Source organism: Ranitomeya variabilis, chromosome 5 (genome assembly GCF_051348905.1).
Source record: "Ranitomeya variabilis isolate aRanVar5 chromosome 5, aRanVar5.hap1, whole genome shotgun sequence".
Taxonomy (NCBI): Eukaryota; Metazoa; Chordata; class Amphibia; order Anura; family Dendrobatidae; genus Ranitomeya; species Ranitomeya variabilis.
In genome coordinates, this window is record NC_135236.1 from 493,105,065 (window position 1) to 493,129,632 (window position 24,568).

Sequence of the window (24,568 nt, forward strand, 5' to 3'; positions counted from 1 at the left end):
AAATATGATGGACGAGGGCCCAGCGAGATCCCACGAGAGGATGCTGTGCTGAACAGACTGTCTCAGTGCTGTGCTGCCGCCTGTGCAAGTGACATACACATCTCCGCTATTCCCACTGTGTTGTTACTACTTATGCTCGGGAATAGCGGTGAAGTGTATGGCACTTGCGCAGGTGCAGTTCATGGCCGCAAGGCCACGAACTGCATCTGCACAAAAATGCAGAGGGATGATATAAAACAGATATGTTGGAAAGCGCAAACGGTGTGAGACATGTCCGCTGCTCCTGTCAGCACCACTAAGCCTCCACAGATGTTAATTTCACCGCACTCCCAATGCGATAGCACCTATGGAATCTTAAAGGGAATCTGATGGCTGATGCATGCTGCTGGTTCCACAGGCCGCACGTGTCAGACATTGGCTGTATGATTCCAGAAAGGTATGTTTGACTCTGAAATGCTGATGCGTTGCAGGGAAAAACATACTGTAAAAGCCACCAAGGACCAGGGCCACACGGGTGACTAGTCAGACAGGCGGGTCCCTGGTGGCTTCTCCCCATCCGCTCCCACTGAGCGACAAGTTTCTTCCTGCGTGCGAGTACAGAGACACACCAGTCATTGGCAGCCAGAGGGGAGAAGTCAGACATGTTTTTCTCTGTGATGCCGCAGCGTTTCAGAGACAAACATACCTGACTTAGATCGTACAGCCAGTGCCGGACACATGCTGCCCATGGGTCACACAGCAGATATCAACGGTCAGGTTCACTTTAAGGGTATGTGTAAACATTCAGTATTAGGCAGTGCATGTCCGCTGTGTCCAAAACTCTGCCGGCTTCTGAGCGCAGGTGGATCCGCATGTGTTCACTGAACTGTGAAAAAATACAAACTTCTGCTGCGCTGGCGTCTATTATTGTCTGCATCTCTGACATCACGTCAGTAGTGCTACAGAGGATTAGCTGCTGAGCTCCCTGATTGGCTGCAGCACTATTGACGTGACATCAGAACTGTAGACACTGGATCTGCGGAGTGTGAATAAAGTGCAGTTTGTATGGGACGTAGTGCTATGTGATATTTTATCGTATAGCACTCGGCCCAGTGTTATTCTATGGGGCAGAGCAGTTCAGCGATTATTTTCTCATGCTGAATCGGCATGAGAGAACAATGGCAGCATACTGTGATTGGCAGCGCACAAATATATATTCACCATGCGACAAGTGGGCCTGTGTAACTTCAAATGCCAGGGCTGAATTTTAGTCCCAGTCCGACCCTGTACGGTAGGTATGGTACAGGTGTACAAAAACTAACAGTTAAATGTCCACATTTTTTAAAAACTTTTTTTCTATTTAGCAAAGTTCAACCCACTTCCCAAAATTGATGTAATAAGAAAGGTTAGGTAGGTACTAGTGATGAGCGAGTATACTCGTTGCTTGGGTTTTCCTGAGCACGTTCGGGTGATCTCCGAGTACTTGTAAGTAGTGTTGAGCATTCCGATACCGCAAGTATCGGGTATCGGCCGATACTTGCGGGTATCGGAATTCCGATACCGAGATCCGATACTTTTGTGGTATCGGGTATCGGTATCGAAACAACATTAATGTAAAAATGTGTAAAATAAAGAATTAAAATAAAAAAATAGGGATATACTCACCCTCTGACGCGCCCTGGACTTTACCGCCGTAACCGGGAGCCTTCTTTGCTTCAAATGCGCGCGTTTTCTTCATTCCGTGACGTCACGGCTTGTGATTGGTCGCGTGCCGCCCATGTGACGGCGACGCAACCAATCACAACGCCGGAACGTAATTTTAAAATCCTGAAGGACCTAAAATTACGTCACGGCTTGCTGTGATTGGTCGCGCCGCGATGCGACCAATCACAAGCCGTGACGTCACGGGAGGCTGGACACGCGCGCATTTTAAAATGCACGCTTGTCCTGCCTCCCGTGACGTCACGGCTTGTGATTGGTCGCTTCGCGTCGCGACCAATCACAAAGCCGGAACGTAATTTTAAAATACTGAAGGACCTAAAATTACGTCACGGCTTGCTGTGATTGGTCGCGCCGCCGCCACATGGGCGGCACGTGACCAATCACAAGCCGTGACGTCACGGAATGAAGAAAACGCGCGCATTTGAAGCAAAGAAGGCTCCCGGTTACGGCGGTAAAGTCCAGGGCGCGTCGGAGGGTGAGTATATCCCTATTTTTTTATTTTAATTCTTTCTTTTACACATTTATATGGATCCCAGGGCCTGAAGGAGAGTTTCCTCTCCTTCAGACCCTGGGAACCATCAGGAATACCGTCCGATACATGAGTCCCATTGACTTGTATTGGTATCGGGTATCGGTATCGGATTGGATCCGATATTTTGCCGGTATCGGCCGATACTTTCCGATACCGATACTTTCAAGTATCGGACGGTATCGCTCAACACTACTTGTAAGTGTTCGGAGATTTTGTTTTCGTCACCTCAGCTGAATTATTTACGGCTGCTAGACAGGCTGAACACATGTGGGAATTCCCTAGCAACCAGGCAACCCCCACATGTACTCAGCCTGGCTAGTAGCCGTAAATCACATTAGACGCATAACAACGACTGGTTAGTATACCAACATCAGTACACTCTTTACGTCACTCATGTACTGTATATCCTATTCCAAAGTTTTTATTTATTTTTATGTCTTTAGGGTGATTACTCTCCCGTTAGGTCACTTAGGGCTGTACCCCATATATTTGGACCCAATTGATGTACAGGGACACCTGCTATACTTACCACTTGAGCAGTCGGGTATGTAAGATACTTCTTCTCTCCTCTCCTTATTGTTCCGACCCGCACCTCCACCACCATGCACCTATTTGTTATGAGATTTAATTTTTTTATTTTTTTGTTTATGATACCTATTGTTGTATATATAGTTGTGTATCTTATTATTCTTTTTTTGTATAAATTTTGAACGCAGTTTACTGAAGAAGGTCTCGTGTTGACCGAAACGTTTTATTTTGGACTGCAATAAAAAAGCTTTTTTCAAAGCTACAACCACGAATAAGTTGAGTGCCTAATTATTTACTATATGTTCACTGGTTTGGGGAACCTATCTAGTGCACCAACACAGCTGTGCCACGATATATTTCACTTTCACACTAGCGTCATGTGACGTACGTCACAATGCGTCGTTTTGGAGAAAAAACGCATCCTGCAAAGTTGCCCGCAGGATGCGTTTTTTCTCCATACACTTGCATTAGCGACGCATTGCGACGGATTGCCACACATCGCATCCATTGTGCGACGGTTGTGTCGTGTTTTGGCGGACCGTCGGCACAAAAAACGTTCCATGCAACGTTTTTTTGTGCGTCGTGTCCGCCATTTTCTACCGCGCATGCGTGGACGAAACTCCGCCCCCTCCTCCCCGGACATTACAATGGGGCAGCGGATGCATTGAAAAACTGCATCCGCTGCCCCCATTGTGCATTTATTTCACAGCATGCGTCGGTACGTCGGCCCGAAGCACTGCGACGGGCCCGTACCGACGCTAGTGTGAAAGTAGCCAAAGCTACCGGTGTTTCTCACAAAATTAGAATATCATCAAAAAGTTAATTTATTTTAGTTCTTCAATACAAAAAGTGAAACTCATATATTATATAGAGTCATTACAAACAGCGTGATCAATTTCAACTGTTTATTTCTGTTAATGTTGATGATTATGGGTAACAGCCAAAAAACCCCCAAATCATTATATCAGTAAATTAGAATAATTAACAAAAAACACCTGCAAAAGCTTCCTAAGCGTTTAGAAAGATCCATTAGTCTGTTTTAGTAGGCTCCACAATCATGGGGAAGACTGCTGACTTGACAGATGTCCAGAAGGCAGTCGTTGACACATTCCACAAGGAGGGTAAGCGACAAAAGGTCATTACTGAAGAAGTTGGCTGTTCACAGAGTACTGTATCCAAGCATATTAATGGAGGGTTGAGTGGAAGGAAAAGTGTCCCTCCCTGTGTTTGTGTGACATTATTATGTCATGTGATCCCTGCTGCCAATCAGCACTGGCTTCTCTCCCCTCTTCTTCGCACTTCCTGTGGATGTCAATTACGTCAGATGAGAGTGAAGAGAGTACTGATTGGCCACATGGATCACGTGACATAACAATGTCCCTTGATCTCCGGAAAAGCAAGTGCCGACATTGCTGGGACGGCACCAGGACCGGAAGTGAGTATAAGTGTTTTTTACTTGAGGGAAATAAAGGATTCAGAAGGGGTTGTCCGAGTAGTGGACAGCCCTTTTAAAAAAACACTTTAATTTCCCTAAGAAGACCTTTACAATTGTAGGGTTTTCCCAAATTTACAGGGAAATAAACTGCTAAATGGATATCACATTTTTGTGGAGCTCAATGGATAAAACATTTTTGATGTTTGAGAATGCAGTACACTAATAGTTAAAATCAACTCATATATTTATTGGTTTCATTTACATGCGCCTTCCAATTACTTCCCTCTGACAGACAGACCTCTCATTCAGTGTTTTATCTGTGGAAAGTGCATAGCTAGTCTTTGCACCAAGGCCCTAGTGCAAGGGGAAGGTGGCAAACATGCATTTCTGATGTACGAAAACACCAGTATTATAAACGGTAGATAATATGTAGTGGCTATATAATAGGTTTTGCAAGCTTTACATTTACATTTGTGATTATTAAAGCTGATTTACAGTATTGGGCAAATGCAAGCAAAAATGTTTTTCAATTTTTTGCTGAATAGGTATATGTATGTATGTATGTATGTAAACAGTGACTTAGACTGATTAATAAATGTTGGCCATTGTTTTTGGAATTTATAGGGGATGCTCACTTGATTTTTTTTTTATTATGTCACTTGTGTTATCATTGGGCATGGCTTCAGAAGTGCTAAGCATCTTTAAATTCTGATATCAGAGCCAATTTGTTTGTCAAGCAGTACAAATAAACTATGCATCCTATAGTCAACACCAGGGGCAGACTGAGAATGAGGAGGGATTCTATGCACAAGAATAGTGTGTAGTCTGTGTGAAGTTCAATAGTTCATCACAATGCTCCCCTTTATGTACTGCTTTGGAGGTGGACATGGCCCACCTTGCTCCTTGGGCCATTGTGCGTCTGCCAGTGGTGTGTCTGGTCCTGGTCAATACATTAGTGGGGAGAAAGTGAAACTGTTTGGCGCTACTCAATTCATGAGAACATTTTTATAAAACAAGCTCAGTTTTGAGCTAATTAATAAGCTTTGGATGCAGCCACTGAAGATCGTAGATATGAAGATGGTAAACCCCGTTATTGACATCAAGGTGTAAAATAATCAACAATTTTTCTTAGAATTTTAATTTAATCCAGCCATAACAATTACTATAGGATCACTCACAATATGTATAATGCGACCTAAAATGCAGTTAAACCTTTGTCTTGTGGTCTTTCCAGACATTCGAGGGGTTATACAAGACAACTGACAGAGGGCTGATTGCATCTGTATTTTTCACTTTACCAGTTTGCCACAAACTTATATAATATTCCAAATATATCTTATAAAGTGCAGGAAGCTTGGTCAGCACTATATAAAAAAAATAAAACATTACCAACAAAGGCAAAATGTCTGTTTGCACAGCTTTTGGTCTTATTATCAGACTCTAAAGTTCATGTATTTGAAACATTCGGAACCTTGTAAAGCTTTCGCTCCAGCTGACACATTACGATGACGTTATTAAAATTTCAGATGGCACAAAATTCAAGATATCGACATAGAAAAAACAATTCAATAAGTAATCTATTTACACAAGGATTGTCAGTTTCTTTGTTTAAAAATATATTTTATATGCTTTATTTTTTTATATTTTAGTCAAGTACTTCATTAAAAAAAAACAATAGCACCACTTTACCACTTCTGGTCCAACATGCAACTGGTAAAAGCAAATATGCTACATATAAGTGTTCTGAAAGTGATCTAAGCGTATATCTGAATTAAAAATCTGTCACCAGATTTCCCAAGAAAAGTGCATACATTATTAAATAGATGTTCTAGGCCTAACGATGCCAAAGTACGTACTGTGAACATACATGTCATGATGGCTGTGTAGTTATCATACTAAGATAAGCATTTTATGGACTAAGGTCTAGTTCATGTTAATATCAGGTGAGGAACTCTTCCAGAAATGATACATCCATACTGATATGGATTTTTAAGTACATCAGCCACATGATGTCTGAGAGATCTATTTACTATTGTATACAGTGAAATTTGATGATAGATCCACTTATCCTATCTCCTAATTCTACTTTCATACAGATTCAGCTTTCTTCATGATGAAAAAAGCAACAAATAAATGTCCTACTAATCTATCAATTAATGTGCTTGCATACAGTAGTAAAGGTAACTGGTGCAATCCCTAGAATGTTCTTATCACTTTTGTTGAAGGCCTATATACTACTTTCATTCCAATCTTCAAATAATTTGCAAGTATTCAATTATGGTGTCTTTTCAAGTAAGAAAAGTAGCCTTTGTTGTTAATGAGTCTTAATGTTTTACTATATTCTAAAATACCACCTCCTGTCAACACCAAAAAGGCTTGATTACCATTAGACCTGATTTGAGAAGTGACCTGTTAAAGAAGACCTCTCACCAATGTAATAATGACCGTGGAATGGAATAAAACTTTTTTTTTTCAATTTTGTCTCTCGTTATGGAAATATTAGCAATCAAAGAATTTCTCACCTCATGAGTTAACTTTTGCTAAGTTCAAATGGGCGTTATCAGACAGTTTTCACTGGGGGTGTGTACTTGTCCCTGTGTGATGTTCATCAATGATAAGCAGGCAGACCAAGGGATCAGGGCTTACATCTCACACCCTGAGAACCTGCACTAAGCTATGGTGGAGCATGTTTTCTTTCTCCTGAGTGTCGCTGCCTGCTTATGATTGATCAGCATCATAAAGGGAAAGAAGTACAAGCCCCCAGTGAAAACTCTGATAACACCCACTTAGACTTAACAAAAGTTAATTCATTAGATGCCCAATATTTTGATTGCTAATATCTCAGCAACGGAAAGCTAAAGTAGAAAAAACACCAAAATGTTTTATTCCGCTCCACAGCCACTATTTCATCCTACGCCCAGTTCAACATGGACAATTTGGTGAAAGGTCCCCTTTATAAAGGTTGTTATGTAACCTTTTGCCTCTAGGAGCACACAACTTCTTTGCCTCCTAGCTTCCAGCTTGCCAGGGGTGGTGCGCCCCCAAAGATTGTCATTTCTGACCGGGCATTGTTGGACAGCTGGTCTAAAGTGTGCACTCTCCCGTACTCCAAGCCTCTGCAGCATAGGTGAAGCGCTGGGGCATATAAAGCATAGAGAGGCACACGCTTCTTGCCCAGGAAACTGGCCGCCTACGCTATCTTAGTAACCTTATCAATGAGCAGTACACAATACAATTAAAAATCCATCTATTCTAAGGAACGGAAAGGATTTTTAATAAGTGGTAAAATAAAAAAAGTTCTTGTTTTTTTACAAACATTTTGCAATTTTACCCATTTAATGAGATGAAACAACCAATTTAATTAGCATTGGTGCATGGTTCAAGCCAATTAGACCCATTGTTTGTTAACAGGGGCATACCATGATATAGCAAGATTACCAAAATCTAGAGAATTAGGTGTCATGCACTGAGAATGATACCATACAAAGGATTTTTGTGGATATTGTCCGCGCTGCTGAACAAATGGAAATCCGGACGTATTGATGAAAAGGAATGGTGGTTTTATTCAACACGTTTCAAAGTCTATATATTAAAAGAAAGAACCTGGCACTCAACTTAATGCTTGTGAGATTTTAATCGTAGTAGCCAAAACGTTTCGGTCCTATATCTGGACCTTCATCAGTTACGTACTATGATGAAAAAAGTAAATGACTGTAGTGTCATATAAGGCACAGCATGGTCTGCGTCTGGTATTTGCGCAGATAGGTTTAGGCACACAGAATGGACTTATTCACGCTGATAGCGAGACAAGCGGGGATTCCGTGTCTGGACACAAGCACAGCACCTATCAGCGTGAATAAGTCCATTCTGTGTGCCTAAACCTATCTGCGCAAATACCAGACGCAGACCATGCTGTGCCTTATATGACACTACAGTCATTTACTTTTTTCATCATAGTACGTAACTGATGAAGGTCCAGATATAGGACCGAAACGTTTTGGCTACTACGATTAAAATCTCACAAGCATTAAGTTGAGTGCCAGGTTCTTTCTTTTAGTATCACATGGTGTGGGAACCTACCTGGGCACCACCAGTAGTAGTGCACACGGCTTTATCTTTCAAAGTCTATATATGACTTCTTCCTCAGGAAATACCACACACATAAAAAAACAGTGACTGCTCTATGTAGAAACAAGAAGTCATTTTTCCTGCATGAATCATCATTGGAACTACAATTCTACATCACTGCAAAGTCCCTGGCAGGAGTAAGGAGAAGAGCAGCCTGGTCAGAAGCGAAAGATGACTCATGCAAGTAAGAGAGACTTCCTGTTTCTATATAGAGCTTGGAAGGATTCAGCTAGTCAGTATTTCATCACGTGATCTCATAGGAAAAGAGAAGAATTTACTGGGTAGAAAGGCAAAATGAGCAATTTTATGAATGCACTGCTAAATAATATGAGTGCAATGTTTAAAGGGATAAAAACATTGATGTGAATGCTTCATTAAGAATAACTGATCTCTCATAAGCAGCTTATTGCCCATTTTTAGTTAGTTTCGAGCCTGACTTCCAGAGAGTAAAATAGGATTTACATTTGCTGATGTTAATCAGTTATTTTTCGCATGGATGGCTGTTTTATTTATGGTGACTTTGACAGAGTCAGACACTTCATTCAGGTTCTGTCCTACAGTATTCTTTATACTTTGCAATTGTGTAATAAAGTGTCCTTATTAAAGATGCAAAATTGAAGTCCATTATATTGACTTAATTTCTGAAACCAAATTTCATGAAGGTAACACAATTGTGCAAGTATTTGTAGATGAAAATAATTTTTGCATAAAATTTGAATTAATGTAAGTTTTGAATTAATCCCCCTCATATTTCAGTGCAGAGTGTTATAGACTTCACGTATCACTTTTTTTGGTCAATCTCAGTTGTAAAAATTGCTTGAATATAGAGATTACTATTACATATAAAGGTTCCTGTAGGTTCAGACGTTGCAGTCACTACCAGGCCTTGGTGTTTTAAGGAGCCTGAAGGTTATGTCAGTAGCATCCAGGAATCCTATGATGGCTGGAAAGACTTGGAAAGATCTCAATATGTAGAGGCAACTGCCTAGGAATAAAAACACATTTCCGATTCTACTCAACTACCTATTGCTTTTTAATATAGACATTTAGCTATTAATATATATGTACTGCTGTTGAAATAGCATACATGATTAAGAAACTCAGCTTTCATATAGAATTGCAGATTTGTTGTTAGGTTTTATCTTGTAGTTTCCTTTATTAAGTCAACAGTTACTAGTGTAAGACAGAAAAGTCCTTGTTTTATCGGTTGCCAGGATCAATTTCAATTAAATGCTTTTCATTTATGGTAGAATTATTAACTTTTAAAAATAGTTTTATTCATGTAAGGAAAGCAGGCTTTTCCTTTCCCATAAATTGAATAAACCTCCTCTTCAAGCCACATATGGAATGGGGGTCATGATTCAATGAACTTACGTAAATTGACTCGAGGGATTGCTCCTTTTTGACATCTGCTGTACAAATTAAACACAACAAAACTGTTAAATGGTATACGGTTTCTTTACTGGGAGATGACTGAAACAATCATTTTAAAACTATGACAGGACCCTCTTGGAGAAAAACTCTTTTCATTTGGTATGAATTAGCAGCTATTAACACTTTTTCATTTTGGATACTGAAAAATTGCCTTTCAATCTGTTCAAGTAGAGGGGGTTAAGACAAGACAAGCATATTTTGTGTCTGCTGGTATAATGTTCCTTCCTATAGATTGTGTAGTTTTGGAAGTAGCACAGCCCTATTATCAAGCTCTACACATGGCAAACTCCTTGTTTACGAGGGACTAAAAATATGAAAGCCTTTCTAGTACATTAACACAGAAAATCAATGTTTGTTATATTATTTTTTGTGAATTGTGAAACTGACAATTTATGCGCTACTCTCTTCGGCTAGGGTTACACGACCGTTTTCTCTCCATCCGAGAAAATTGGCCCAAATATGCTAATCACATATCAAAATCCGATTGGGATCCGATTTTTCGGGAAATGGAGAGAAAAAGAAAGTTTTTCCACCTTATCCATTATGTCAGTCCAAGAAAAACGAACAAATGTCATCCTAGCGTGGTCTGATTTTTTTAATGGAACCATAGACTTTAATGGACGAGTGCCATATGATTTTCGTTGGTAAATTGTGCATGCTGTGATATTTTAACTTGGACCACTTTGTCCAAATAAAAAATTAGACATGTGCACAGCCCAATAGAATAACATGGGTACAAGTGCTAGCCATCAAAACCACGGATAGCATGTATCTAATTTAAGTGGTCGTCGTGTGCCCGTATGACAGAAACCTGGGGAATAAATAGAGTTAAACCAATATTTACATCCCCATCAATCTTCACATACATGAGGTATATACTGCTGTCTTAAATGCCAGCATGTAATATTGCTTGTTCCCTGCTGTGGCTTAATGACAGATGGCCAATGCATCCATGTTTTGCAATAAGGGTTTTCTTAAGCCAGGCCCAATCAGTTAATGTGGATGGCTTTAAACTGAAAAGGGCTGTCTTATTTTTATAACCAATTTAAGAGGGCCAAAAAAACTATTGAAAGTGAACAGTATGTAGATAATGAGAGAGGAAATAGTTTTTCAGAAATGTGGGATTAATAGACCCTCATGACTTAGGATGGATTTATACTGCACAATTGTGGATGTTAAATGACCAGTGAATGTGATCAATTGGTGATCAGTTACATGTAAGTCTGTCAGTGGTAGTTTAATGGCCTGTTTAGACAAGTCAACCACATATCCATGTGCACAGAATGATCGTTAACACAATCGTTGTGTTCTCATAGAACTTCATGTTCTCGGCAGCACGTGACTTGTTTACAGAGGATGATGTGTTGTTAAAAACGATGATTGCAATTCTGCTTAAAAATCATCACACCCAATGAACGATGATTGTAATCCTGCTTAAAAATCATCACACCCAATGAACAAGTATTTTGCTTGTTCACCGGGTGACTGAAGGCCTGCTTAGACAGGCTCATACTTAGGACTTGTAAATTCCTAGGAATGCCTTTTCCTGATTAATGACGTGCCTAAAAGGGCTCTCACTCACCTCCCAATAATAAATATTGTTTGTTCACATTTCTATTTTTCTTTCAAGTCCAGTACAATTACAAGGTTAAACTCGATAAAAAAAAGTTCTTGACATGTACAATAAGGCCCCAGTTTGCTGTTTAAGAGATGAGTTTGCTTTTACCAGTTAACATTATTGGCCAGATCATTACACAACACTCACTACAACATACGGTAGCACCATTGTACTATTTTACAGCTCTACATACCAAATGATATATGTGCATTAGTGATATACAGGTATTGAATGGATTGAGCACAAATGTATATTGTTGGACAATTAATTAGCTTGTTACCTAGAGTGATTTGTGAGGTTTATGAGCTTAGAAACGTGTTTAACTGTTGCATCATACCATAATTAGGAATAGGTGAATGAATCAAGCCATAGTGAAATGTAAAACCTAACCCACAATCTGCCTATATTGGGATGATAGGATTCATGAACATAAGGATAGCAATACAACATTTTTTGATACTGAAAAGCTAAACTGTGCAAATACAGAAGGGCAGGCAAACAATGTTAATGGATGCTGGATAATAAAACAGTCCATGAAGAGAAGTGCAAATGTAAGAAAGAACTCTCTTAGACATGTCTGGGTCATTCTTCCAGCACTCATCTAACATTGGATAAGTATAGTGCAATTGGAGCCATCAAAAAGGCTATTTATTTTTGGACCTCTAGGGGATACAGGCTATTAACAGAAATGTTTGCGCAGGACATGTAAAACAGGTGAAAGATTACACAGTATAGGATCAGCTAAGTGAATTGTCATGATTCTGTCTGGAATACATAATATTGGAATGTGTATTTGCATCGTACGAAGGAAGAATGCCCATTGATTGAGAGAAGTGAAGTCTTTCCCTGTTTTATCTGATTTTGTTCCATTTCAGTGATGTATCCTGCAGATGGCACATTCATTCTTCAAGACTCTAAGTGGCAATAGCATTATATCCTGAAGCTCCGGCTTCCCGTGTTCCCTCTACTTGCATTCTTCAAATGTACTTCCTGTAAGCATAGATATACACCAACTTACTCAAAACCACCACAAACAAGTTAGAAAATGCCAAAAATCAAACTTTAAGTAAACCAGATAAAAATGATCTTTTGATGTGTCATAGAATTTCATGAAAAGATTGCATCGGTGGTATCTGTCATCTTGTGTCACTATTAATTTTTTAGAATGAAAGGCCTCTATAAAACAATCATACCAATTGAAGATGACAAACTTTTTGTCATATTTGATTTTTAGTGAACAGTAGCTAAATGTGCCATATATAGGGACATAGAGTACAGTGCCTTGCGAAAGTATTCGGCCGCCTGGAACTTTTCAACCTTTTCCCACATATCATGCTTCAAACATAAAAATACCAAATGTAAATTTTTGGTGAAGAATCAACAACAAGTAGAATACAATTGTGAAGTTCAACTAAATTTATTGGTTATTTTAAATTTTTGTGGAAAATCAAAAACTGAAAAGTGGGGCGTGCAATATTATTCGGCCCCTTTACTTTCACTGCAGCAAACTCACTCCAGAAGTTTATTGTGGATCTCTGAATGATCCAATATTGTCCTAAATGCCTAATGATGATAAATATAATCCACCTGTGTGTAATCAAGTCTCCATATAAATGCACTTGCTCTGTCATAGTCTCAGGGTTCTGTTTGAAGCACAGAGAGCATCATGAAGACCAAGGAACACAATAGGCAGGTTCGTGATACTGATGTGGAGAAGTTTAAAGCCAGATTTGTATACAAAATGATTTCCAAAACTTTAAACATCCCAAGGAGCATTGTGCAAGCAATCATATTGAAATGGATGGAGTATCATACCACTGCAAATCTACCAAGACCCCGCCGTCTCTCTAAACTTTCATCTCAAACAAGGAGAAGACTGATCAGAGATGCAGCCAAGAGGCCCATGATCACTCTGGATGAACTGCAGAGATCTACAGCTGAGGTGGGACAGTCTGTCCATAGGACAACAATCAGTTGTACACTGCACAAATCTGGCCTTTATGGAAGAGTGGCAAGAAGAAAGCCATTTCTCAAAGATATCCATAAAAAGTGTTGTTTAAAGTTTGCAACAAGCCACCTGGGAGACACACCTAGCATGTGGAAGAAGGTGCTCTGGTCAGATGAATCCAAAATCAAACTTTTTGGCAACAATGCCAAACGATATGTTTGGCATAAAGGCAATACAGCTCATCACCCTGAACACACCATCCCCACTGTCAAACATAGTGGTGGCAGCATCATGGTTTGCATCTGCTTTTCTTCAGCAGGGACAGGGAAGATGATTAAAATTGATGGGAAGATGGCTGGAGCCAAATACAGGACCATTCTTGAAGAAAACCTGTTGGAGTCTGCAAAAGACCTGAGACTGGGATGGAGATTTGTCTTCCAACAGGACAATGATCCCAAACATAAAGCAAAATCTACAATGGAATGGTTCACAAATAAACGTATCCAGGTGTTAGAATGGCCAAGTCAAAGTCCAGACCTCAATCCAATCGAGAATCTGTGGAAAGAGCTGAAAACTGCTGTTCACCTTCGATCTCCATCAAACCTCACTGAGCTCGAGCTGTTTGCCAAGGAAGAATGGGCAAGAATTTCAGTCTCTCAATGTACAAAACTGATAGAGACATACCCCAAGCGACTTGCAGCTGTAATCGCAGTAAAAGGTGGCACAACAAAGTATTACGTTAAAGGGGCAGAATAATATTGCACGCCCACTTTTCAGTTTTTGAATTTCCACAAAAATTTAAAATGACCAATAAATTTTGTTCAACTTCACAATTGTGTTCCACTTGTTGTTGATTCTTCACCAAAAATTTACATTTGGTATCTTTATGTTTGAAGCATAATATGTGGGAAAAGGTTGAAAAGTTCCAGGGAGCCGAATACTTTAACAAGGCACTGTATATCTATGGGCACAAAATGTGAACAAGAGAAATACAGAAAAGTCAAACCAGGATTTTTTGTTACAAAGAAAGGATTCATTTCTTGTTTCTTTTGAACTCTGTATATCTCCCTTTGTTCATCCTAATCAGGGACTGACACATCATTGGGGCAACTTTTGCAGCCACAAAATGTCTCAAGTTGTTAGGGGGCCCATTTCCACTCCAAAGGTGGACTTGTGCATCATGATGAACTACTGGACTACAAAGGGCCCATATATAGTTTTTGCACATGGGCCCTCCTTGTGTGTGTCCACCAGTGCTTCTAATTAATAATTTCCCGGTCCCAGAGTCTTAATTTGACAACGTACTATTTAAACATATGTAATCTTTTTATTCTGGCAAAGAGTTTTTTGATGTTGAAATGAATTGCAGTGTGCTTAGAATGTTGTGTTAAAGAATAATTAAACTTTGTTAAATGTAATTACCATTCAGACATTGAAAATGAATTTATTTTTATAAAAGTTAATATTGATTATTACACTTCATTACCTGATTTTGCTTGCTTCTCTCCCAAACAGTATGATGCAGTGCAGCTTTAATGCCCAGATCATGCTGCTTTAGAAACTTCTTTGAATTGTGGCTCGACAATCATATGCACACTATATTCTAACAATCTGTGTAAGTGAATTCCTTTATCTGAGACTCTCTATTCCCAAACCTAGTACTCAGGAGACTTCCTATACGTAGACTGAAAATAGTATATTTTTGCTGAGCAGCAGTTGAAAGAAGCTTCTAAAGGAGCAAGAGAACTTCGTAAATTAAGATAATGAAATATTTCAAAAATTCATAATTTGTCAATTTCTGGAGGATAATTAAATTTACAACAAAATAATTGAGTTGACCAACAGAATTTAATGTTGTATAGAGGTTTTCTAGGAAATCAATGCTGGTCTAAAGTCATAGACTTCAACAACATGGCTCTCTTACATCTATACATTTATTAAAAATTTTTTTACACAGACCTATAGTAAGAATTTAAGTACAGAATTTCAACTCCTATGCTACCTTTTACTACATGTGCTATTGCAGCCTTAAGCTTTGCCCTATGGGCATTAAGTGGAATCAAATCCTCATCAACATCTACAGTGAGCTTAAACATATCCACGCGTGACTGTGGATACACAAACCTGCTTAATCAGTCATAATAATTTTATTATTCAGTATACAATTTAATTTGAAGGTATCAATGCATTTCTTCTACTACTACCTATGACATCTAAAAGTCTTCTTATAATGCTAGATTACCTTTTGAGCTTTAGGCATATCAGTGTGACGCTGAGCACGCACGGATCGTGCAGATTTCACCGGCTTGGCCGGTGCACAGTACATCTCTAACCTCCTTAGGTCACAGCTTTGGAAGCAGCACTCATCCACTATTCCTCTGTGATGTGAACGTCGACTGCTGTATCCATACCCCACTGGTTTACCTGAGTGAGAAATAATGATAGATTTAGAAAAACGTGGCTGCTCTATACAAAATCCTACACCTCTCCTGTTGGCAGAGCTGATTCAAACTGGCATGAAAATGCCCAAAATTGCAAAATTGTTGTGCAACTCCCCATTGCACTAAAATGTGCGTCTTTTCAAAGCTTTTCTGTTGACAATGATGATATTTATGCCCACATAATTGATCCACTCTCGGCCTTCGAATGAACAAACATTTTTATTTTTAGTCGATTTATCAGAGGTATGTTTGCCATGTTTGGTCAAGAATATGTGTTTTTATGAATAGAACTAAACATTGGATAATAAAGATTTGAAATTTGACCTTTGTTTTTCCATTTTTAGCTACAGTTCTGGCAAAAATTAAGAGACCACCATATTAAAACCCTGTCATGGGCAGCCCAATCTCCAGACCTGAACCCCATTGAAAACCTCTGGAATGTAATCAAGAGGATGATGGATAGTCACAAGCCATCAAACAAAGAAGAACTGCTTAAAATTTTGTGCCAGAAGCAGTGTGAAAGACTGGTGGAAAGCATGCCAAGACGCATGAAAGATGTGATTAACAATCATGGTTTTTCCACAAAATATTGATTTCTGAACTCTTCCTGAGTTAATTAACATTAGTATTGTTGTTTCTAAATGATTATGAACTTGCTTTCTTTGCATTATTTGAGGTATGAAAGCACTTTTTTTTTTTATTTTGACCATTTTTCTTTGTCAGAGAAAAAATACAAAAATTATTGCTTGGAAATTCGCAGACATGTTGTCAGAGGTTTATAGAATAAAAGAACAATTTACATTTTACTCAAAAATATACCTATAAAGAGAAAAATCAGACAAACTGAACATTTTGGAGTGGTCTCTTAATTTTTGCCAGAGCTGTATATTATTCTCCTTTTTACTGACTGAAAAGCAGCTGTGGATTATTCTTGATAAATAAAATAACAAAACCTTTATGCTCCAGTTACTACAATATGAAGTGACAAAACTATCAGCACTTCCGAGAACTCACGTGACAATACTAACTAAATATTTAATGCCTTTTCTTCCCTGTTAACTTTACAGTAGTATTTAATATTTGCTATACTCTATAAATCATACATGTGAATCATTTTATTACTTTGTCACTTTTTTTCTTTCCCCTTTAGGAAAAGGCGTTGATCAAGTAGACAGTGTGCATATTCATTTATGACAGATTCACCACCCTACCACCACTACTACATCTATCATTGAGGTATGACCATGAATATTCGTCATTCCGGAGTCTCAATTATAATAACAAAATTAAATTGATTGCATGATGCAAAATGCTCCAAAGTCTCATCAGTCCTGCTTTACATATCAAATAAAGTGATATAATGAATAAGATTAATCAAGTTTGCCATTTTTTTCCCCAAAAAATAGATTTGTGGTGAATAAATTTGCGTGAATCTCAATACTGGTAAACTTTGTAATTGCTTGGAAAGTACACATGCTGGAGAGGAGACAGATAACTCTGCTGACCATAAGAGATTACACTCTACAGGAGACTGAGACAAGAGAGAATACACTGTATAGGAGAGAGAGAGAGGACCTCGCTGACCATAAGGCTGTGTGCACACGTAGCAGATTTTTTGCGTTTTTTTCGTGGTTTTTCGCTATAAAAACGCTATAAAACCGCGAAAAAAATGCTAACATTAAGCATCCTATGTAACAGAATGCAATCCGCATTTTTTGTGCACATGCTGCATTTTTTTCCTGAGCGGAATCGCAATCCAGAAAAAAACGCAGCATGTTCATTAAAATTGTGGAATCGCGGCGATTCTGCACACATAGGAGTGCATTGATCTGCTTACTTCCCGCACGGGGCTGTGCACACCATGCGGGAAGTAAGCAGATCAAGTGCGGTTGGTACCCAGGGTGGAGGAGAGGAGACTCTCCTCCACAGACTGGGCACCATATAATTGGTAAAAAATAAAAGAATTAAAATAAAAAATAGCGATATTCTCACCCTCTTGCTGCCCGACCTCCTCAACGGCTTCTGTGGTGTGTGTGAAGGACCTGCGATAACGTCACGGTCACATGACCGCGGGTCACGTGACCGCTACGTCAATGGAAGGTCCTGAACACACAGCATTAGGAACGGACGCCGCTGAGGTGAGTATAACCTTTTTTTTTATTTTTTTTATTATTTTTAACATTCTATCTTTTACTATAGATGCGGCATAGGCTGCATCTATAGTAAAAAGTTGGTCACACTTGTCAAACACTATGTTTGACAAGTGTGACCAACCTGTCAAACAGTTTTCCAAGCGATGCTACAGATCGCTTGGGAAACGCTAGCATTCTGCAAGCTAATTCTGCTTGCAAAACGCTAGTTTTCTGCGGGTATATGCATGCTAATTCTGCATGCGATATACCCGCGGCAGGAGGCGCAGAATTGCGCTGTTAGGTCGCTGTAGATACGTCAAACACAGCAGCTCCAGAACGATGCAGGAGCGATCCAGTGACCTAACGGCGACTCACTTATTGTTCATGCTGCATGTAAAAACATTGCTGACATCGTTGCTTTTGGTGTCAAACACAACGATACACGCCGATCTACCGACCAAATAAAGTTCTGGACTTCTAGCTCCGACCAGCGATATAACAGCGGGATCCAGATCACTGCTACGTGTCAAACTCAACGAGATCGCTATCCAGGACGCTGCAACGTCACGGATTGTTGTCGTTCTCGTTGGAAAGTTGTTTAGTGTGAAGGTACCTTTAGGCAAAATGATGTTAGCCAACTCTCTGATGCTTCAGCAGTGTGGGAAATGGTGTTGGGCAATTTAGATTACTTAATAACAATAGCCTCCGGCAATGGTGGCTCTATGTGCCAGATTATATGTCCTTTTGCTAAGTGTTTCAAATTTTTGCTTTATCTGGTTTCTTTGTGTTATCCCCATCTTTTTATTTATCACTCCGATGCATGTAGCATCATCATTTGCCTGTCATCTAACAATGTTGACTAATTCATTTTACAACAGTGAAATTGATATGTGTTACTATACTAACTGTTGGCATGTACTCACTTATATGTTCCCATCCAATGTATGACACTAGAACCGATCTCATAGTTTTCTATAAGATTATTTATGGCAAGTGATGTGGTTTCAGGACCCAGGGCAGAAAATGTTGACTGCAGTATTGTTCTGTTCAGCCATAGCCGATGGACCAGTGAACAATGTGACGTTTTCAACAATTATGTCAAGCTCAGGCATAAAGCAACTAGCTAGACACAACCAATAAACTGAGTGAACCCTTAGCTATCTGCTGGAGGATGTGAATGGAAATTGCACTCTCACCTTCTAGGTGTTTCAAAAATGTTTACAATCTGCAACAAGGGAAACGTCTCCCCGTAGGTTAATGTAGTCCAGTCAAATTCAAAAATCAGCATCTCATCAAAATTCCAGACAAAACAGTAAGTTTATTACATCAGGTTAGTAACAGGTAACGTTTAAAGGAGATCCAGGCTGAAGAATACATGACTCACTAATTGGCCCTGGCTTTTTTATTTAATGAACAGATGTTAAGTTCAGAGACAGCTTTGTAACCTAAAAGCCATCTTCTTAAATCAGAAAGTGACCTATGCAAAGTGCATTTTTCATTACTCCCTGATATACTTTTTCAGCCCTGAAAAAGAAGTGGACATGTCAATTCCAGTGAAGAGAGCAATGCTGTATGTATATAGTGAATGTGTCATGAGAAAATTATTATTGTTTACAGCAAGTTTTTATGTTTATGTTATATATATTTTTAAATAATTATTTGTGATTTGTATATTTTACTCTTGCCACATACCCTAATATTAGGTTTATACTTTGTCTTATGGAAAGATAATTGTGAGGACACATTGTCATCCTGTCCACTGGTGCGGGGTGAATTATTCTTAATTATGCCAGATGTATTGTTCCTTTGTTCAGCAGGTCAAGGGACATGAGCCATTGTTGCATATGAGCCTGTATGTTAACTCTTGTTGTTTGTTAACCTGTGGAATGCCTGCAGATTATTTTTTTGTATCAGCCCCCTGTGGTTTACTAGTCTACACACCTTGGAGGAAAAATATGCAGGTTAATTGAACAATCGAACAATGAGGGATTACCTCACCTCACCTTTCCCCAATCATGTGGGAGAATGCCCATAATGAGAGCTGTGGGTATAAAAGGGGCCTGTCTCTCTCTTTCTCCAGAGACTCTATAGGTCATCAGCCGAGAGACCACTGCTCCACCTGGTGCAATACAGATCTGCTCCACTGGCCATCACTGAACTTAAGACATTTGGAGAACCCAGGTTGTGATAATAAGGTCACCTGGTCGCATAACACACTGTACTCAGTCAGGTTCCTAAGCTTTTGTAACCACCCTGCCGGCATCACTGCATGGCATTCTATCCCCCATCTGCTTGATACATCAACTCACTCACCCCAGGCCATGCTGTGAGTTCTGTCTGCTGCCGGTTCCATGCCATGTGCTTCATTGCCGCTCGCTCTGTGTACACTTCCTGTCTGTGTGCATAGGGGGCGGCACTGGCAAATCCGGATTCTTATTGACTCTGTGCACCGCCCTATGGTGTCACCGACCAATTGCCTATTGGCCTCTGATACTTAAACCGTCCTCACCCATTGGAGGATGCCTGAGCAAACTATTTCCCTCAGTTAGCATTTGCTACTGAGCTGCCAGGTAGTGTCTGTTTCCTGTCTCTGAGGGCTGCAATTTGCAGGCCTATATCTGTGTCTAGTACGTGTATCTGTGTCTGTACCTGTCTGTACTCTGGTCTATGTCCGTTCCTGTCTGAACTCTGCTCTATGTCCGTTCCTGTCTGAACTCTGGTTTATGTCTGTTCCTATTCCTGCTTTGTTTGTTGCCATTCCCACTCTTCTGTGTGTATCTCTGCTCTGCTTGCCACTATCAGTGGCTCTGCAACTCTCTGCTCTGGTCGTCACTACCCGTTGTTCTGTGCTTCTCTGCTTTGCTCGCCACTACCTGTGGCTCTGTGCCTCTTTGCATTGCTTGCCACAACCTGTGGCTCTATGCCTTCTGGCTCTTGGTGTTGCCTCCTGTAATTCCGCTCTTGGCTCCGCCTCCAGCATCTCCGCTCATGGCTCTGCCTCCAGCGTCCCACTCTTGGCTCCACCTTCAGCATCTCCATTCCTGGCTCTGCCTCCAGCATCTCCGTTCCTGGTTCCGCTCTTAGCTCCGCCTCCAGTGACTCTGTCCTTAGCTCTGCCTTCTCCTTCTCAGTCTTCTCCTTCTCTGCTCTTTCTCTGCCTTCCTCTTCTCTGCTCTTAACTATCTTCTTCTCTGCTCTTAGCTCCTCCTCTGCTCTTGGCTCCGCCTCCTTCATGTCCATTTTAGGCTCCGCCTCCTGCTCTTGGATCTGCCTCCTGAGTTTCTGTTCTTGGCTCCGCCTCCTGCTCTTAACTCCGCCTCCTGTGGTTCTGCTTTGTATCCAGTCTTGCTCTACCTCTGTTCTGCACTTGTCATACAGGTCTACCTGTTTCTTATATTCACCAGTCGGAACAGGTCTCTACCTGTTCCCATATATCCTCCAGTCTGAACAGGTACTTCCCTGCTTCCATACACCCACCTCTGTACCAGTTCCTACCAGTGTGCCAGCCATGCCCGCCTGTCCGCCAGTGTGCCAGCCTTGCCCATGTGTCCGCCAGTGTGCCAGCCGTGCCCGCCTGTCTGCCAGAGTGCCAGCCGTGCCCGCCTGCGTTCCTGTGTACCCGTCAAGCTCATCTGCCCATCAGGGCCTCTGCCGTATCTGTCCATCAGCCAGTGTCACAGCCGTGCCTGCCTGCCTATGTCCTGTCCCCCCGGAGGGATCAGCATCCACAGTCAGACTCCACCCTGGAGTGGCACCTGGTAGCTACCTGCCGCACAAGTCTGACCTCACCATGAGAGGCTCCAGCGAACACCTAGGAAGATAATTAGTTACGCCCCTTCCAGGGTAGCCTGGTCAGTGGTCCAGTGGGTCCACACTCCCGGACGCCTGCGCCAACCAGTCTGGGCATGAGCGTTACAGCTTTCCTCTACTTCCTCTCTTTGGGTGCTAACCAAAAGCAGGGTGCTACTGGTTGGGGTAGTTGGCTTTGGATGCCAAAAAGTCACAGGGGCTCTAATCTCCGGCAAGCCAGCGGAAGGGGGAGACTCTGTCATTTGCAACATCTTGTGTATTTGCTGAAACTGTACTATATGTTGTTGACTGTTGCTGATACAATAAAGCATTACCACAGTGTGTTACGCTCACCCTGTGTTGTCTATGCAGTATTTTTCCCTCAGGCAAGGAGTACAAGCATTCAGTGGGATGAACCCTGGTCTGTGCAGTCTTTCTAAAGGCAGCCAGGCCAGCAAACGAGAGCTCCGTGTCTCCACAATAATTTTTAAGAAGTCATCTCATTATCATCACAGGTGAAATAAGAATCACGGGTAACACCTATTTCTGCTCAATGGCCACTGCACAGAAGACAGAACACGCCTAGAAAACTTCGCACTGAAGTCAATTAACAACTTCAGCCTATTGTTTCCTATAGCCCATGTAGCTTCATTAATGCATATTATTGACTGCTGTTAACACAAGTTCAGTGAAAAATGCTTGCCCACATAATCATATAAAGAAAATATAATAAAAAATGTACATAAAAAAGTAAAAACAGATAAAAAGTAGCTTATATCACTATATAGCTCTAATGTGTACAGTGGGTACGGAAAGTATTCAGTCCCTTATAAATGTTTCGCTCTTTGTTCATTTGGTAAATTCAAAAAAGTTCATTTTTTTTCTCATCAATGTACACTCTGCACCCCATCTTGACTAAAAAACAGAAATGTAGTAATTTTTGCAAATTTATTAAAAAAGCAAAACTGAAATATCACATGGTCATAAGTATTCCGACCCTTTGCTCAGTATTGAGTAGAAGCACCCTTTTGAGTACAGCCATGAGTCTTCTTGGGAATGATTAAAATTCATATACTCAGTGCTTGCATTTATCTTGGCACACAGAGTGCCGCTGCATTCTTTCATTTTTATATCATGCAGCTTGGACCTGTTCAAATTTGCTTTATTCTGTTTATTCTAAAGTGCTGGTCATTTTGTTTTTGCAGAAACATTTGGAGGTGGTGACTAGCTCCATAGTTAGAGAATTTCTTTCATCAGTGTAAGACCTTGTTCAAATGTAATTTTTTTGCATATGAGTGTTGGCACTGCTAGCATTTGTACCTATGCTACTCTTTGGTGCTGTTCACATATCTGTAATTTTTTGTGGACTGAATGATCTGTGCAAAATCGTGAAAGTCATGTTCGATATTGATCTGAGTGTCAAATCAAACGCGGCAATGTAAGTTTATGGGTCCGTGACCAAAATGGACAGCACTCGGATGCCATCTAAGTGTTATACGTTTTTCATGGACTATTAGGAGAAATTGGAGAAATTTTTCATTCTTTTCTTTCACAAAAAACTGATGAAATTCTTGACCAAACTTGGATGAAACTCGGATGATGCTCTGATGAAAATCACAGGTGAAACTCTTTTTTTCTTGTACTTGAAACTGATGTTAGCCTAAGGGCCTGTTCACATGAACGTATAACACGACCGAGTACTATCCGATGGTTTTAAAAAAGCTACAAAAAGCCCAAAATAAAAAGATTTGCTCATGATGCTTTACACCCACAAGCCTGTCTTAAGATACCAGCAGTCAGTTAAATGTATAGGCATTAACCAATTAATGTAATTAAACTGGCATTCCTAGGTAATTACATGAAATAAAGTCAGCTGGGCATGAAAGGCTTATGGTAGGGAGGCTGCCTTTGAAGGTGCTTAGCTACAGAGTAGTTGTGCTCTAGAGGGCGAGAGCCTCGCAAGCACAGCATTATTTTCTAGCCCAGGTCAGATTCCAGGGTAGAACGTGAGATCAACAGCCAAAAAATTTTCATTGGCAACAAAAATGCTTTGTATGACAAAATCACTTTTCTAGGAAACAGACTAAATTTTTCAAGGTCTGAGATAAGATAATTAGATAGCATTTTTTCTGCTTAGTTTACACTTTATTTTTAAACAACCATGCACAGACTGTAATGTCACCGTATAGCTACAGCTCGTGCAAATGTACAATTCTGAATAGTACAGAACATAGCTTATTAACAGCATATCTTCATACTTATTAAACTATGGCTGTGCATACTCAGTAACAGCATAGCCACATACTGAACTAATATTTTTCCATGAAATTGTATTAAATTAATCTTAATTTAAACATATGTATAAACTCATTTTAATCTTTAAGCAATTTCACAAACATTTGCTACATAAAGGAACACTACAAATAAATACTCTAGATTAAATTTGTAAATAAATTACTTTTTGGTTAGACATAGTCCAGTTGATTTATTCTATTAAAATTCCGATATACTCTTTGATTATTACTCAGCACGGAAAATATGCTGTTATGGGTGCATTTCAATTTTGTCAGAAAATGCACCAAGTTTTGGTGCATTTTGGCACAAGTAGTTGTATCCAGTTTTAGACTTCTATATTCTATTTTTAAGGGATCAGTCAAACATCCGATTTTTCCATATATGAGAAAAATGGGTCAATTATTCTGATCAGACTTTGATCAGAGTATGGTCTAAGTGTCATCCATTTTTCTAGCATGTGGAGAAATACAATAAAAAAGGATATCCACCTTTCTGATCTCATCAAAGTGCGTCCGATTTTTTCATGACTTATATTACCGATTTGGTCCAACCCTTAAAAAATCATGAACATTTGAATGCCTCATAGA

At 40.0% G+C, this 24,568-nt stretch overlaps 1 protein-coding gene across 1 annotated transcript in view; it reads right to left on the reverse strand.

Annotated features, from left to right (window-relative positions):
• Positions 1-9,765: 9,765 nt before the first annotated feature.
• The window catches only part of IGF1 (insulin like growth factor 1), a 219,372-nt gene continuing 204,569 nt past the window's right edge, over positions 9,766-24,568 (reverse strand). The window contains exons 3-4 of the mRNA XM_077265624.1: positions 15,567-15,748; positions 9,766-12,366 (exon numbers count right to left, since the gene is read on the reverse strand). Of these exons, the coding sequence (XP_077121739.1) occupies positions 12,307-12,366; positions 15,567-15,748 (242 nt within the window). The 3' untranslated portion in view covers positions 9,766-12,306. The remainder of the gene's footprint in view (positions 12,367-15,566; positions 15,749-24,568) is intronic.